Below are 17367 nucleotides of genomic sequence, written 5' to 3' on the forward strand. Positions count from 1 at the left end.
CTTCTACGTCGAGAAGGCACTCGCGTGTGACCTAAAGCTCATCCAAAGCCTTATCCATGTCCTCACGCAGTGTTGCAGCCAGAAGTACTTGCTCACGAACTACACCACTCTCCTCGTGCGTGGTTGACTTCACCTTGATGTCTCTACTCTCACGTTCCCGACGGGGAAAGTAGTCGTAGGAAGTTCCTCTCAAGGTGCTCCTGTGGCACTCACAGACGCGAGCCAGGGTCTGCCTCGCTGTGCCTCAGATTCCTGCTTCGAAGCTTGCCCGGATTGCCATTGCTTTGTGGATTCCTACGATCTCATAGTTGTCGTTGCCTTCTAGAGAACCATAGATGCACACCTCAACAGTCTACTCCTCACGTCTTGGACGAGGCTGACAAACACCGTGGTACACGGGCACCTTGGTGTGCCCCAGACGTTGCAGCATCTCCACCAGCATCATCAGTGCCTTCCCTGCATCAAATCCCTTGGAATGGTACTTCTTGTCGTCATGCTAGGGAACAGTGACAACACGACTGGGTCTAGCAGAAGCGTTAAGTGCAAAGGTGGCATGGGCACGGCATGAAACGTAACCCCCGGTGACCTTGCGAGCAGTCTGTTTGGTGCGGGCCATCTATATGTTGAAAACAGGAGAGTATCAGTAAAACAATTTTTATCGAATTAAAAATGACAAAATAAAGCACTAGGGTAAACAAAATTTTCACAAACGTAGTTTTAATAAATTAAATCCTTAATACGCGACCATTTCTATCTAGCCTTACGTCCTATGGTTGACATGGCTCTGATACCACTTCTGTCACATCTGTTTTTAAGATCAAACCGAATGTAGACTACATGTATGACAGGATCAAGTTACATACACGTAGTGACGTCATAAGTGAGTAGCAGATACAATATCAATTATTATAACGTTACTTTATTACATCAATGACCCAAGGGTCTAAAAGAAGATTACAAAGCAGCGAAAATAAACTTAGCACGGCGCCCAACTCCATAGCAATCGACCGAAAAGTCGCCTGCCTAGAACTCATTTTCATCTTCTGGGAAGTCCTCGCAGTTTTCGCCTTGTGAGCATCAACAAAATTATGGGAGAGAGAGAGTAAGCGTGAGTACATGTAATACTTAGCAAGTGTGAGAAAATATGACATGAGGGTCAAAAGTCAAGATAGACTTAACTCAGGGGTTTATTTGCATAAATACTATTTTAGTTGGAAAACAGAGATAAAAGCAATCTATTTTCTATGTGAATGATTCTTTAAGACCTGAGCCAAGGTTCCGACCACCTTGCTCCCCAACCGAGGTTCCAACCACCTTTAAATAAAGCTAACTTGAATCACAGTTCCTACTACTGTGATCTACCAGATCCAACCCAAAATCAACCCGGGAATCACCCGACTAATCATGTGAGGAGTCCATGCCACTCATGACCATGAACATGGCTGATATATCATTTTTCACTCTGCAGAGATTGTACACTTTATCTACAAGACGTGTCTTCTTATTTTGCCGAGTACCCGTTGACCGACGGATGACTCTTACACATTTCCGAGGTGTGCGCTAGGAATCTACTGCAAAGTCTTTCCAACGCCTCTCTCAGCACGTGTCGATCCGCTGAGGTTTCACCGTTGTACGTAAGTGGAGTACACCCTCCACCCAGAAGCCCCCTCTTGCGCCTTACAGTTCCAAGAAATACACCCTTCCATTCCCGTATCCCCAAATGACATTCACAATGCTGAGAGGATAGCGAATTACTCGGCTAGGCCTGTCTCATACCAGGCTTGTGGTTGTACTATTTTCATGGGTGGTCGCTTCACGAACCAGTCCTTAATATGGTCTGGGCAAAACCACTAGCATCCAACATGGGGAGATAACCGATATTCGATAAAGCCAACATTCTTACCTAGAACACATCCACATGTCAACTAACATGCCAACTTGCCCAGCTCCTACTTTCCAAGTCTAAGCATTTTACCCAAAACCCATTTTTCCTATACTACCCATGAGTAAGCACAACTAAGCATTTTCTATCCAGAACATGACAACCAGACTATGACTACAAGGAAGGTTATGGAAAACTAGTAAACCCTAACAATGGGATATCATGTTTGATGAGCTTGCAATTTGTAAACAAAATTTTATAAAAATAGGTGCAAAATGTTCTAGGACACTTGCCTTCTCCGTTGAATTGCTCGAAATCCCCGAAGCCTTGATCCTTGATGTTCTCGAATGTCTCTGGGACAAACTCCTCTACAAGCGAGCAAACAAGCAACACTAAGAACAAACACTAAACAAAGCAAAAACATAAAACAAACACTAGAACAAGCTAGAGCACGATTTAAAACGATTTGAGCGCAAGAACCGCACAAATCAGAGCAATGATACGAAAACTACGACTAAACAAATTTTTAAACAACGAAAAATGACAAAAACTATTTTCTAGAATTAAATCTAATTTTTAAAAAGCTTAAAACATTTATTCAAAATTTCTAGAATTATTTATAGCGTAAAACTAATTAAAAGAATTTTATGAAATTTATTTGCATTTTTCTGGTAATAAATTAATTTTTATATGCATAAGAAAGTTAAAACATTTTTTAATCAAAGAATACATTTTTAAACATTATTGGAATTAATATATATTTTCTAAACTATTTTGCAAAATAAAACCTTTTATTCTAACCTTAAACTATTTTTTAGAAATAAACATAATTAAAAACCTATTAAAACATTTATATAAACCATTTTCTATTTTCTAGAATTTTTCTAATAATGAAAACCAATTTTCAGAATATTCGGATTATCGTGAATTATTTTTCTAAAGGAAAATCCAGAGTATTGCGCAATGCTGACGTCAGCAGCTGACTAGGCATGCTGACTCGGCTCTAATTTGCTGACTGAACCGCCATGTAGGACAAAGATGCCTACGTGACCGCACACATGGCATGCTGACTAGGCCGAAGGCTATTTAAATCACGTGCGTTGATATGAGAACGAACGGCTGAGATCCAACTACTGCGAAGGGGTAAGTTACTTCTAATCTACACCGAACACATGAGATCTAACGGCAAAGGGGTGAGCTACCTCGGCTCCGGCTCGAGAGGACGGTGGCGGCGGCTCGGGACAGTGGAGGATGGTCAGAGAAGGGCGGCGATTTTATAGAGGAAGGAGGCGAGACTGAGTTGGCAGGTGGGGAGAAATGACAGCGGTGAGGAATTGGGCTCTGTTTCCTTTTCTCTTGCACTTTTTCATCGCGATTTGATCCTGATGTGATGGCCTTCTTCATTGCAGTGACCGATACTAGAGGAATCGTGGCCTCCATCCTTTACTCGCGCGCGTATTCAACAGGATTGAATCAGCAGCTGGCACGGGAGAAAAGGAAGGGAAGGATTCGGTGGAGAGAGGAAGGAGATGACCAGCGGGACCCATAAGGCAGAGAGAGAACAGAAAGAGAGATCAGAGGGAGAGAGAAACGGGTGTGACACCTGGTGCCTGAGTCAACCCTCGCCTTCTCTCTCTCACGTCGTCGTCTCCTTGCGCCCAAACCCTAGCCGCCTCCCACTATAGCCACCGGCGACCTCTATGATCGCCATCCCCCTCCTCTCCTCCCTCCAATAAACAACCACCATTACAATCCCATTGATGTTTTTCAATCAAGATTTCCACGCTATCGCGGAAAGGTCTGGAAAAATCTATAGCAGCTATTTTGAAAGCTATCCTACTACATTGTGAATTCTATGTTGCTATAGATCACAAAATATATTCTAAAAGGATCCGATAAAGAAAGCTAATAATACCATCTCTGTGAAGTCATAAAGAAAGCTAATAATACCATCTCTGTGAAGTCATCTAGATACACTTTTATATATGTTGATACACATAACTAAAGGTTAGAGTGGTATATCTTGTATTCATCTCTTGTATTTGGAATAAGGGGAGCATGTGCTGATGGTATAATAAGTATTATTAATCTAGTTTAGTCATGTATTGCCTTTTGTCTGGACTCTTTTGTCCAGTCTCCAATGCACTCTTTATGTATACCAGATTTTTGACTTTATGCCATTCACAAAAAGAGCGGTGTCTCAAAATATTCCATTATAGAAGTTCGAATCCATTATATGTCACTTCATACATGTAAATAGTCTGATTTGCCACCTGCAGTGTATTGAGTTTACCCCTATCAACATCTTTGTCCAGCGTTTCTGACCACCCCCTAGTAAAATTTCTTCAATCACCATTGCCAGATATACAAATTTTGTGCCCTTTTCTTTCCATTTCTACACATATCGAGGCGTTGCATTCAACCTGTACTTGTTATAACATGCTATCGAGCGACAAGTGATGGCTTGGGGCGGGTGCCTGTAAACGCAAACCATGCTGTGGTGACTAGCGTTTGAGGCTAGGCGAGGTGGCAACAGCAACAGAGACTGGTGGTTCTAGTGGCACAAGTGATGGCCTAGATGGAGTATATTTTTCCATGTTCCTAATATTGTACCTGAGTTGAGATCCTAAATTGTTACCTAGCAATCACAGATCCAATGCCCTTGGTACGTGCACATGCGTAGGCTTAAGCTTGCACATGTGACAGTGGCCTAATCACGGCTGCACTCGCTGAACAAGGATGACTTGAGGCGCGACCAGTAATGTGTTACCAAATCAACACGTGGATGCACTGTCATCTGTAATACTAAGCAATCACCCAACTATAGTTCGAAAGAACCAATACACATGTCGGTCTTGAGGATGGCAAATAGTTGATCTTTTGTCACCTTCTCATAGCAATTGATCTTCCTTTCACATCAACAGATCTTGAAATAACTTTTGGTCTTTTGAAAGCTGCACTGTATGAAAACCATATCAACATGAACTGCTGAAGTATAGTTGTTCGTATCTTTTTGAGAAATTCCTTAGATACCACAGAGTGCAACATCGAATTATGCCCACTGTTGTTAGTGTCATCCCTTTTTCAGAAACATGCCTCTTTGTGCTATTGTCGTTAGCACCATTAGCTCAAGCAACCATTTACCACCTTTTTAAAAAAAAATTACCATCTCACCTATCGCAAATTATGGTAGTTTCAGAACCATATATCAGGGCTTTCCTCCTATCATCTTTATTTCCACCTCTCTCTACTCCTTTAGGTGCATGGATGGTAGCATCGTCACATGTGCTGCTAGGCTAGAATGTCAAGCCATGTTGGCAAGTCTTGACAGGGATGGTGATATTCAAGCAGCAGATGGTGCCAATCTAGCAATAGGACTACGGCATCATTGTTCTGGAGTCCATCTCCGCTGACTTACACGCTCCCTCTTACCATCTTCACTCGGCGCACTTCTTACCATTTCTTAGCCAAGTGTAAGGTACTGGTGCATCTAGTTAGAAGCGAAAAACCATCTTAAAATGAACTTTTGAACCATCACAACCAACCTAGGCTCATATTTTTTAGTAAAATCATTGGGAAAACTACCTTCGGCCTAATGTGTCTATACCTTGGTTCATCAATTTTGACCGACATGTTAAACCAATCCAATCCCTTTAAGCACCTTAGTCGTACTAGCCTTGGACACCAACCATTAGATTTACCACTTAATCTTTGATCGCACAGAGCCGCTGCAACAACCCTTGCTTCTCTTTAGCTTGTGCTTCTTTCGTTGGGAACCTCTTCCTCTTGGTTTCTTCCCTTTTTTTGTTGGCCTCCAACACCTTGACTTCATAGTTCCTAGGAAAATTAAAGTTCATGGTTGATGAAATTCAAGAGCAAAGTAGGTTTCCTATTCTTACCCTAGCAAAAATTCCACTTTGAAATTCCCTCTTTGTTTTTCACTATGAGCAAAGTATCTCTTCCTCATTGATCACTCATGGAAGATTTGATTGTTTTATTTGTTGATTCACTTTTTTGTTTGTATGAGCATTATCAAGCATCAACCATGACAATTCTGAACATCAAGTATGAACTATTTCCTTCTTGACACATTTCTTGCTATCAATCACTTTATTCTTGACCAAAGGTAGTGATTTTCATATTCGATCTATTTGATTCGCTATCTCAATATATATTTTTCTTTTCGATTTGCTGCATAATTTTGGGAAGACTAAATTGTCAGAAAAGTAGTAAGAATTGGCCAATATCATTGAATAATCACCTCTTTGACCTGTGCCATTGCCATCTTAGTTCATAGGGACACTAATGGACACAACTAGCATGGATTGTATGGTGTCTCAATAGCTAGTGGGAGAAAGGTGAAGGGTAGGGTAAGAAGAGGAGTGGATGGCTGACCTCCACTGATGGAGGGGTCAAAGTTGGAGGCTAAGTGAAATGTAGGTGAATTTGGCATCAGGATGGATAGGATGGCAGCTCCTGTTGTGGGTGGTGGGGAGTGACCCTATTATGTGACCCAATAACGGTGCGTGCCCGTCACAGGAGAGGGTAAAATTAGATAAGGTATGGGGCGATAGATGGTCCACAATGTTGTATCATGTAGGTCGTAGGAAGAGGAAGAAGAGTTGGAGGGGAAAAAGGGGGGCAGTGATCCTTTTTTTGCAACCCGCTCACGGCAAATGGAAAGAGCTAGCAAATAAGGACAAAGTTTTGGAAAGGGGTGACGCTAATGAAAATGAGCAGTATTGAATGGAAGATCAAGGTACCAGGCAACAATCAGCAGCATACGGGAAACTTCCTGTATAGTGTGTGGTTTCTATTGTTATAACTTTATCCTTTCCAAACTTGAGAATGCAACTGTCTTGACTTTCTTTTTCTATTGTCAAGGGAATAAATGAATTAATGAATGTTAACTGATTAACCAAACTCTTACCACTTAAATAAGCGGCAGTTAACATTAATTTTGGTGCACTCCTAAATAAATCTGGGATATAAATTATTTTTCCATTTTTTGGTGCAGTTTTCACTTTCTTGATATAAAGTACTATAAATGTTCTCGTACATTTGTGTTTTCTCTTGAACCCTTCATTTGTTTTAATTTGAATTTATGTAACAAAGAATATGCAAAAAAAAGGATATGATATTTTATTTGTTCTCTTTTACTTTCATCCACGAGATCTATGGTTGTTATTCTAGTGAACTCTTTGTCTGCAAGTCGCAGTTTCAATTGAATTAATCTTGACCTGCATGCTTAGTTTTGTTAGGAATAACAGCTTGTATTCTATGAAGCTAATACAGATGAGCAATAGGCAAATAACCCCTTATAACATGGGGATATTACACAGACACAATATATCACAATATATATCGCTAACAAGTTTGAGAAACAATACATCGTACAATTGCATTCTTGCATATAGTATATTGTTGCCATATCTTCTCTGCAAAATTAACAGGCCCTACGGCAATCCTGCAAGCTTAATGTTTAGTAACTACACAATTTTGTTTTGCGAGCTAGAACTTGCTTACGCATAGTTGCCTTTTGTCTTGAAATGTCTGCAGGATTTGTGTGTGTGAGGGGCTTTGATAGGGCATTGAGGGCACCAAGACCACTTTATGCAAGGCTGCATTTTCCTGCCAGCAAGGTTGCAAGAGGCAAAAAGCCTGGAGCAGCAAGAGTGAAAGAATAGTACATTGAAAAGAAATAGAGGAGCTAACAAGAAGATGGATAGCCCGAAATGAGGTGCTGACCCAATAAGTCGCCGAATCATTTCTAACCAAATGACTTACACCTGTAATGAAATGCCAGTACCTTGCAAACTTGCGATGCTGATGCTATGAGGCGACATGACCCGTTAAATTAGATTCCATCTTTGGTAACAGTCTAGCTGTTCTTTTCATCCAGTCACATATTCTTTACTCCTGAAGTCCAATATAGAAAATGAAAAAACATAGTGCATAGTCCAGCCGTTCTAGTTGTACCTCTATAAGTGGAATCAATTGTTGTACAACAGAAGGATAACTTTCCTGTTCAATGGTCATACATGTTCTTTGATCATAGTATAAACATTGTAAGCGTATTCAGCAGTTATTTGATTTTTTATTTGAAATAAAAGGAAAACCCTTTTCAACTAATGCTGTTTAGAAGTATACCTACATGAAACCATTTTTTTTTATTTGCGATGGAAAACTATCTTTTTAACCTGGTGGTGATCTGAGACTAAGGTGGCAAAACCAAGTGGAATCTTTCTCTTTTTTTGGTGTTCCAGATGTGCGCTCCATTCATTTATATAGTTGTGTTCTTATCAGCAATGGGGAAAAAAGTTTGTGGAGCTTTTGGAACAGAAGCTATGATGACGGAAGGACGCCGATGAATTCCTCTGAACTCCCCCACAATATCATTTGGTTTGCCGTGAGTAGTAGTGTCCAAGGTTAACCGAGCTCCGGCGGTAACCGAAATCTCGCGGTAACTGCGGTTACCGGTCAAAAATTCAAAAAATTTTGGAGAAAATTCATTCGGTAAAATTTGATTTTTTGCGAAAAAATCGAGTTTTTGCCCTCTCGGTAACCGGTCGGTTTGGACCGGTTACCGAGCGGTTTGCTCGATAAATCGAGCGGTTTGGGCGGTAACCGACAGATCGAAAACCGACCAAATTGATGCGATAACCGAACGATTTTTAGCGATTACCGAGATGTGTGGATGCATTATCAATAATTAAAGTTGAAAAATCATAATAAACAAATAATTGACCACTAAATCATGGGGAAAAATAGTATAGAACCATGATATGTTTTTTAATATCATATAAAATTTTGGCATGACCTTTGCTATTTTTTAAGTTTCGAAGGCAACAAACAAATAGTAATAGCAATTCAAGCTTGAACATATAATTATTGTTTCGAATATATACGTATATTACATATACAGCGTCTGAAATTAATAAATATATATGGAATTGTCAAGACCTTCGAAAGTAAATTTGCATCACCTTTAGAACCACCAGCTTGGGGGCTGATTACATTCGGCCATATTGTTCTCATCGGTGGACATTAGCATTAGCTGTCGTGTCAATAGCAACTCTGCCTTAAATTCAGCCCATGTTTGTCCTGTCCATGCAGAAGTGGTTGACCATTGTCCTTGCAAAGTGGCATAAATCTCAGGGTCCCGGAGTGGATTGTTATCCTCATTCAATGTGAGCTCCATAAGCCGCTGAAATGTGTCATCATCAACAGTTGACCTGATACCTGCATCCAAGTTATTCTGTATTCTCAGGTTGTAGTTGACATGCACCAACTTATGGAGCTTCTTGTAGCTTAATCGGTTGCGAACTTTGGTGTGTATGAAAGCAAATGTACTCCAGTTCCTCTCACACCCACTAGATGCGCACTGTGACACTAGGCGTTTAGCAAGCATTGATAGTGTAGATGTAGACGAACCAAACATAGACCACCATTGCGCTGCAAGTAGGTATAGTGATATGAGGCTCAGAAAAGTAGGTAAAATGACGGATCAGATAGATATGTAAAAATTTTCATACCCAGATGAGTCCTGCCGTCACAAGCCATCCGTGCAGCTAGAGGACCTGAGAATGAGAGAGACTTTGTCCGATACGTTTCAGCCTCAATAAGTGCTTCCGCGGCAGTAGTAACATCAGTCATCCTCTCAAATGCCTCACGGAGATCTTTGAACAAGGTTGGACCTGTGCCATACGCGTAATGCGTGCGGGGGTTCAAAGTGGCCGCTGCAAGTTGATGATCGAAACATTAGTACTAAAAGCATTAGAAACACAAGCATCTGAAAAGTGATAGGAGTGTATTACTGGCATTCATGTATGTCCCATTGACTAGATCATTCATTCTGCGATCGATAATTGCCATGTACTTATCCAAAGAATCCCTATCATTCCGATACAACGATTCATACTCATGCTTCACAATGGTGTATCTCAGGAGCACCTCACTCAATGTTGGCACTTTGTCCTGATTCGCAAAATGGAGGAATGCATACAATGGTTGGACGGAATCAACAACCATTTTTAGATTGTCCCACCATGGTAAGCTGGATAGGCAACTATATGCATATCTCCCAATATCAGAACTAATGTATCGAGACTACTGGAACTCACTAGATGTCATCCATTGCATGAACTTATCCTTTCGTCGTAGAAAGCTATCAAGAAATAGGTAGTTAGTTCCAAATCTTGTGGCATTCCACCTCACCAACTCTCCACCAATTGCTGCCTTCATCATTTCATGTAGTTTCGAATGATTGTACAACCATCGTGATATGACCCTTGCACTTTGGATGACAATGTCGTGTTCTCTAAAATCACCAACCGATTTTAACCCAACTAATAAACTTATTTGACCGAATATTAGCACCATATACACCTAAATAGCCGATTATCTAGCACGAATATTACCATCATTCACATGTACACGAACAATTCAATGTACTAAGGTCTATAACTCAACGAATCAACTGAACTCATCACCGAACAATGCATTTTACACAAAAAAAACTACTACACAGTTCACAACCGAACTAATAACGCAATGCATCGTCGAGATAACACGAAATCTATCACTACCATCCGTGTTACAACGATTATCGACCGTTAAAATCACAAAATCGAGCTAATTGCAGCGGTTACCGAGGAGACCGAAACGGTTACCGAGCGTGAGCCGTTGTTTGTCGATGAGCTGGGGCCGCCGGTCGGTTACCGAAGAAATGCGGTCGGTAACCGAGCTGATGACGGCGATAACTGACGAATAACCAACGGATTTGCGCCGGACTTCAGCGGATTGGCTCGGGAAGTCGCCGGCGCCGCTCGTGGACTTGCTGGAGTTGCGGTGGGGAAAGTGTAGCGCTGCCAGCACGCTCCAATCCGACGCCACCTTATCCACTGGCCGTGGGCTGCAAACGGGCCGTAGTCGACTGTTCATTCGGCCCAGAACAGAAACGAGCCCATTACAAATATATCCAAAGTTTGCCCATCAATTTGGATGTCCAAACGATATTTTTTTCAAGTTTGGTTTTCACAGATACTCTTGAAATTATCTCTAGTTTTTTATCAGATTTTTTTGGATTTTTTTTATTTTTTTCAAAATCGGTTTGAATTTTTTGAATTCAAATTCGGTAACCGCTCGACTTTTGAAACCGAGCCGCATCGAGAAGGTCGGTAACCGCAATTTTTAGACCGTTACTGTCACATTTGTGAACCGTGGTAGTGTCTCCGTGCTCAAGTCTGCAAGAAAGTCGCGACTCCCTTGGGAGTTGGTCCAGCCGGAGAGCACAGCCGAGACAAGGGGATGGTCAATCCGTGGTGAGGTATGGTGACTTTACTGATCATTGAAGATGAAGCCTCAAGAGGTGTGGCACGGAGGCTATACATCATGATATAGAGTGGGAGGTGATTTTTGAATCCCCTCCGCAAATCACGCATCCGAGTCTACCGGCGAGCGGCGGGTGCGCTCTCCAGTGCCGCGGCCTACTGGTGGGCTGCGTCCTGCGGCTTCCCCTTCTAGTGTGCTGTGCTCGACCTGGCAACCGGTGACCGCGGTTCCATGGATTCGCCCCAGTGCTGATGAGCGGGCGAGCTGGCGCACGACGACGGCTTAGCCTTGCCTCGATTCCTAATGTGTCCGAGGCAGTCGACTCCCCAGCAGACCGGATCTCGCATGGAACAAGCGGCAGCGGTGGGCAACAGGATGACAGAAGATGAGAGATGATCGCTGAATTATGGGACAAAATATGGCTCCCAGCACGAGAATTCCTACAATGGTAGGAACAATCTTCCGATCGTGTTGTCGAGGCCGGGCATGGCAGGCATCAAAACCTTGCTAATGCTACGGCGCCAGACACCATGCTCGCGAAAGGAGTATAGGGGCGTGAAACCACCAGGGCTGGAAAGGAGGTTCGTATAAACTGAATGTAAACTATATATATAGCAGGATTAAATTACATACACGTAGTGATATTATAAGTGAGTAGCAGATATAATATTCATTATTATAATGTACTTTATAACATCAATAACCCAAGGGTCAAAAAAAGATTATAAAGTAACGGAAAATAAACTTAGCATGACGCCCAACTCCATAGATAGTTGATCGAAAAACCGTCTGTCTAGAACTCAGCTCTATCTTTTGAGAAGTCCTTATAGTCTTCACCTTCTAAGCAACTTGACACATCACTAATGATAGGTCACAATTTAACTCATCACTAATGACTCGTCTAAGATGATTCATCACTGATGAGTTAATCATTAGTGACGAATAATAACTTAACTTATCACTAATGACTGGCTAGGATGACCCATCACTGATGAGTCGTCATAAGTGACGGGTCATAACTGTGACTCATCACCTATGACTGACCTCCCGTCACTGATGAGTCGTTATTATGATAGATCACAACACAGCTACGATCTATTATTATTATTATAAGTAACGGATCATATTATAACCCGTCACTAATTTTATGTCTATTTTATCTATTTTTTACGTATGTACCAGGATAGCCAGCTAGGTCTTAACTCTCTACTCATCCTCACGTCCTGGATGATTTTGAAGCAGCGCAATGATGTCATTTTTTTGAGCACGAAGTCGGATGTGTGTTCGCTGGTGGGAGCCATTATTAAGAGGCGGCTATCTGGATCATGGCAGACGCTAAGGGCTTGTACGTGTGTTTGAGTTCTGGACATGCTAGGTCCTTATTCTCCTTCCCCTCTGCCGTCTTTACGGCCTTGTACTTGGTTTTTGCTCTTTTACTTCTACTTAATATAACGATGGTAAGTTGTTGTACCGGTTCGAGAAAAAAAGAATAGTGTGTGCATGAACTAAACCAGAAAACATATTGCTATAGAACTCCTAAAATTATTTCATCATGTTCAAATATTAAGCGCAAAAGGAATGGAGCTTCTATATTAAAATGGATTGGTTTATATTTTTCTAGTCAAGTCAAATAGAAAAATGGTATAATAATAATAACAACTTTTATAAGTCTAATCCTGGTTTTGGCTATTAGATATGTAAATCATAGGCTGAGCTGAATATGTGCAGTCAAGTTGGAAAGACTACAATCCACTAGCGTTCACCACAACAAAAATGTCCATTCGCGTCGGGTCATCAATATCGGCTAGATCAGAACCGGCATTGATGAAATATCAGTGCCGGTTTGTAACTTCTTGTGCTTGATCAATGATTGAGTCGGGTTGAACCGATACTGATACTGAGTATCAGTGCAGACTCTTGGCACAAACCATCACTAAAGTATCCGTGCCGATTCGTGTTACGGGCCAGCACTAATAAATGTACAATATATAAGAGGCGTCTTCTTCTCTCCCAAGCTCGAATAGAACAAAGAGAAGCTTTGTTCTGCTCAACTCCCGCCATTTGTGTCCAACCTTGCGCTTGAAGACTTCAAAATTTGGAGGAATATAAGTGCCCAAGATGCTCTAAGGTTAGTAAGATGATCTACATTTTATTTTTACTTAGATTTGCTTGCTAGATTACTTTAGATTTAAAAGTATGTTATTGCTCCATGGTGATGAATTTTGGGATGAGTTAGAGCTCCAATTGAGCTCTAACTGAATAAAAATTACAATTTTCTTATTGTAGGGCACAAAGATGATCTATATTTCATTTGTGATTAGATTTATTTGCTCGATTGCTATAGATTTGAAAGTATTTGATTATGCCATGGTGATCTAGAGTTCCAATTTTCTAGTAGTGATTTAAGAAAAAAGGTTAAAATCACCTCTAAATAGATTAAAATCGAGCTCCAATTTGCTAGTAGTAAATTAGGAAAAAGATTAAAATCACCTCTAAATAGATCAACATATTGAATTTAAATATGATGTTGTAGGGATGGCATGTCCACCCGCTAGTCGCAAGCGGACATGGCAGCATTTAGAAGGTGGGTCCTTCGAGCCGAGCCAAGTGCTGGAAGGTGATGGACCATCTAACATGGAGCAATCAAGATGTGATATAATTCAATAACTTAGATGTGCATTTTGAAATATTGCATTGCTATCAGTTTAATAGTTTTTTAATGATTGCTAAAACATAATGATAAACAAAAATTTGCATATGGATCGGACATGGATGTACAAGACTGACTGTTGCCCATAGTTCTTTCATGATGTGGAGGCTTTTTTTAGACTGTTGTGACATACAAGAAGCAAAAAACAAGCGTGATGATCACTATATATGATGTTCGTGCACTGATTACAAGAATGAGAAGTAATTCTCAGACATAGAGCATATCCATATACACTTATTTCGCAGGGATTTCAAATCTGGCTATACCCGCTGAACCGAGCATGGTAAACATGAGGTTATGCATGAAGAGTAGCCCACTGTTGAAGAAGATGGAGGTAACGATATGATGGCTAACAAAGACAATATGTCGATGTTCGAAGATACTTTCATCGGCAACGATGATGATGACCTAGACAAAATATTTGTTCCACTCTTTTTGAGTAACACGATGTTAGGATTTATGACTAATTACCTACAGTGATATATGTGCAATTTTTACTGTGCCCTCTTTGTCAAGAAGAAATCCAGTAGACGACTACCAATCCATCATAGACTTGCTACAAAGGTAAGCTAATCATTTTATTAATGCTTTAGTACATTTCGAATTGATTGAATCTAAGTCTAGTTATGGTCAATAATCACACGCGTATAAGGTGTATGTGCGCTACGTCAAGAGGAGGACATCACTTTCCATACCGGAAGGAATGGAAAGTCGTAAACAACTTTCCTTGTAGGATTCAGACACAGGGCAATAATTTAGGTGGCTACTATGTATGTGACTTCATGCATAGATTCACCAAAAACAATTATAGTAGAATTACCGATGCTGAGGTATGTGGTATACATATTTATGACTAATTTTCTATTCCTACTCTGTGTTCAAATAGATTGATTTATTCAATTCTTGTAGTTGCAGAAACGCGAGCTGGAAACAGATATCCTCATACCGCATAGCATCATCGCACTTCAGGAACAACTCTATGGGTTCATCGATGACGAAGTTATTCCAGAGTCCGGCTAGCACCATATTTTCAAATGATGTTGTTCGGAGCCGTCCCTTTACCTACCTTGTTGAGTTCGTTACCTGATTTTTCTCAAGGTAAAAAGCGTAGTTCAGGGTCTTCAGTTAACAAGAAAACTTGAGTGGCATCGCTTCTTACCCTTTTGTTGCATACTTGTATTAATTATGAGAGGAAATAATCCAAACATGATGGCCATCTCAAAGAAATTAGAAAGATTATGAGCTTCCCTATTAAATTCCCTATATTTGTGCACAAACCGCATGCAAAGAAATCACTTGGATCTTTCATTGATATCTTGCAAAATCATATGCTCATCTGGGCATCTCTTTGGTATTTTTGACAACCCTCAGACAATTTGATGACACTCTCGTTCGGTCGACGGTTATGCTGCTAAGCTTCGGCTTTGTATCTCATTTTTTCAAGTGGTTGTATCTCATGCCTGCTGTCTACATTCGTTACTTGTCTTTGGCACCAAAGTCCTCACGTTCCATTTAGATATGAATAGATCGGCCCTGGCAGTGCTTGTGTTCTACATGATGATGTTGTTTATTGCTATCAATAGAATTCATTATCTAGGTTTGGTACTTTAGCACATGTATATGAGATAGTTGCATTTGCGCTATTGATCATATTATTTCTAGATTTGCTATTTTAGCACATGTATATGAGATAGTTGCATTTGCGCTATTGATCATATTGTTTAATATGTGCAGTATACATGTTGCACTTAATTTTATGAGAAAATTGGATGTTTGCCATCGAAAAGAACTAGCTCCTCACATTTGCCACCCAAAAGGTGTTTCCGGATCAAGTACCACCCAAGACGTGGCCTCTCTTCCAACTTTGCCATTTTAACCCTTTTTATGATTTTCGCATTTCTTTTCACCCCTTAGCCCATGTGAACGGATAGTTTTGCCCTTAACTAATGCAAAAGCAACTCGACCCTTCCGTTCATCTCTCTTCAGTTCTAGTACAAGACCGAACGTCTCTGCTCGTTTCTCTCCTTACCACGGACGGGCAACAACGCCCCCTGCTCCACTACGCCAGCGCTGCCCCTCCCCCCTTCTACGGCACTCTCCTCCGCCTGATGCCGCTCCACACACCGTCCCCCTCTCTCGATTGGGATCCAAGGAAAGCACCCCCTCCTCCACGGTGTTGCCCTATCCACCCCTCCCCATGGTGTCGCCCCGCTGCTGATGTCGGAGAGCGGCATGAGCAACAACAACCTTGTTATTAGGTATGTAATTGCTGTCTTTTTTCCAATTTGTTGTATGATTCACACTAGATGGGGAGTAGAACCAAACCCTAAATCATCACTGGAGGAGGGAAGGACTAGTGATGTAGTAGCAGCAGCAGCCGATCTAGTTCCTCTTGTTGATTGGGATTCTGTGGAGATTGAAACCACAACTGATGAAGAAGGAAGAGTAGAAGACATAAATGAAGATCAATTATATGTTTTACTTGGACTAAGGGATGAGGATAAGAAGGATAAGAAAAGAAGAGAGGTAGCTACTAGAGTTGCACCTACTGCAACTGATGTTAATGATACATAAGGGGTTGGAATTCCTGTTGATGATTTTATACCAGAGGAGCCATGCATTTATGATAGGAATCACCTCATGATGGAGCTTGGTATAGAGTTATGAGATCATGTGATGAAAAATTTGTTTGATTGATGAAATTGGTAGAGCAAAGTGATTTAGCATAATGACATTTGGTTAATGTTCACAAGTTGCTAAGATATGCTTGGATAGTAAAGTTTGTTTGATGCATTATCATTAGTTGGGTATGCTTATGCTAGCATGTTTGTTTTGCTTGGAGTTTGCATGATGTTGCATGAACTGATCTTGAGTCAAGTCCGGAAGGACTTGTGCTCGTACTTGATTGTTGTTTGATTCATGTGGAGGTGTTGCTCGAAGGCGAACGTGGTCGATGAAGGATCAATGAACTAAGTTCAGGGAGGAACTGAGGTTCGACGACTAGGTTCAGGAGGAATTGAGGTCGTGGTGATCGAGGATGTCATGCGGGATGTTCGAGCTGAGAAAACAGTGCATATGGAGACAAGGCTTCATGATGGATGCAGGAGGTGATGATCGTGAGAGGACGTGAAGACTAATTCATGTTCAAGTCGAAGCAGGCACGAGGGAGTCGTGTGGTGGCTGGACTTGAGATAAGAGTTAGTGTCGGAGACAGACTTTGAGTTGGTTACGTATATGCATCTATGCATGGGAGATGTGCATGCATGATTAAGTTAGAGTTGTTGACTAATTAGCTTAATTAGCGGAAGTTGTTTGTCCTCTTATGATTAGAGGAGGATAGAGACTAGATTGAATACGACAGGGAGTTGTAGTTCAATTCGATCATGTTTGTGCGTGTGGCTACCCTATAAATAGAGATGTCTGTTGTATTGGGTAGTATAAG

General features: G+C 41.1%; 1 protein-coding gene across 5 annotated transcripts in view; it reads left to right on the plus strand.

Annotated features, from left to right (window-relative positions):
• Nucleotides 1–8012, plus strand: part of LOC133922127 (protein ROS1A-like) — a 31030-nt gene extending 23018 nt beyond the window's left edge. For all 5 annotated transcript variants that reach the window (XM_062367318.1, XM_062367315.1, XM_062367319.1 and 2 more), the window contains one exon: nucleotides 7442–8012. In XM_062367318.1, coding sequence (XP_062223302.1) covers nucleotides 7442–7569 — 128 coding nt within the window. In that variant the 3' untranslated portion in view covers nucleotides 7570–8012. The remainder of the gene's footprint in view (nucleotides 1–7441) is intronic.
• The last annotated feature ends 9355 nt before the right edge of the window (nucleotides 8013–17367 follow it).

Source organism: Phragmites australis, chromosome 6, assembly GCF_958298935.1.
Source record: "Phragmites australis chromosome 6, lpPhrAust1.1, whole genome shotgun sequence".
Classification (NCBI taxonomy): Eukaryota; Viridiplantae; Streptophyta; class Magnoliopsida; order Poales; family Poaceae; genus Phragmites; species Phragmites australis.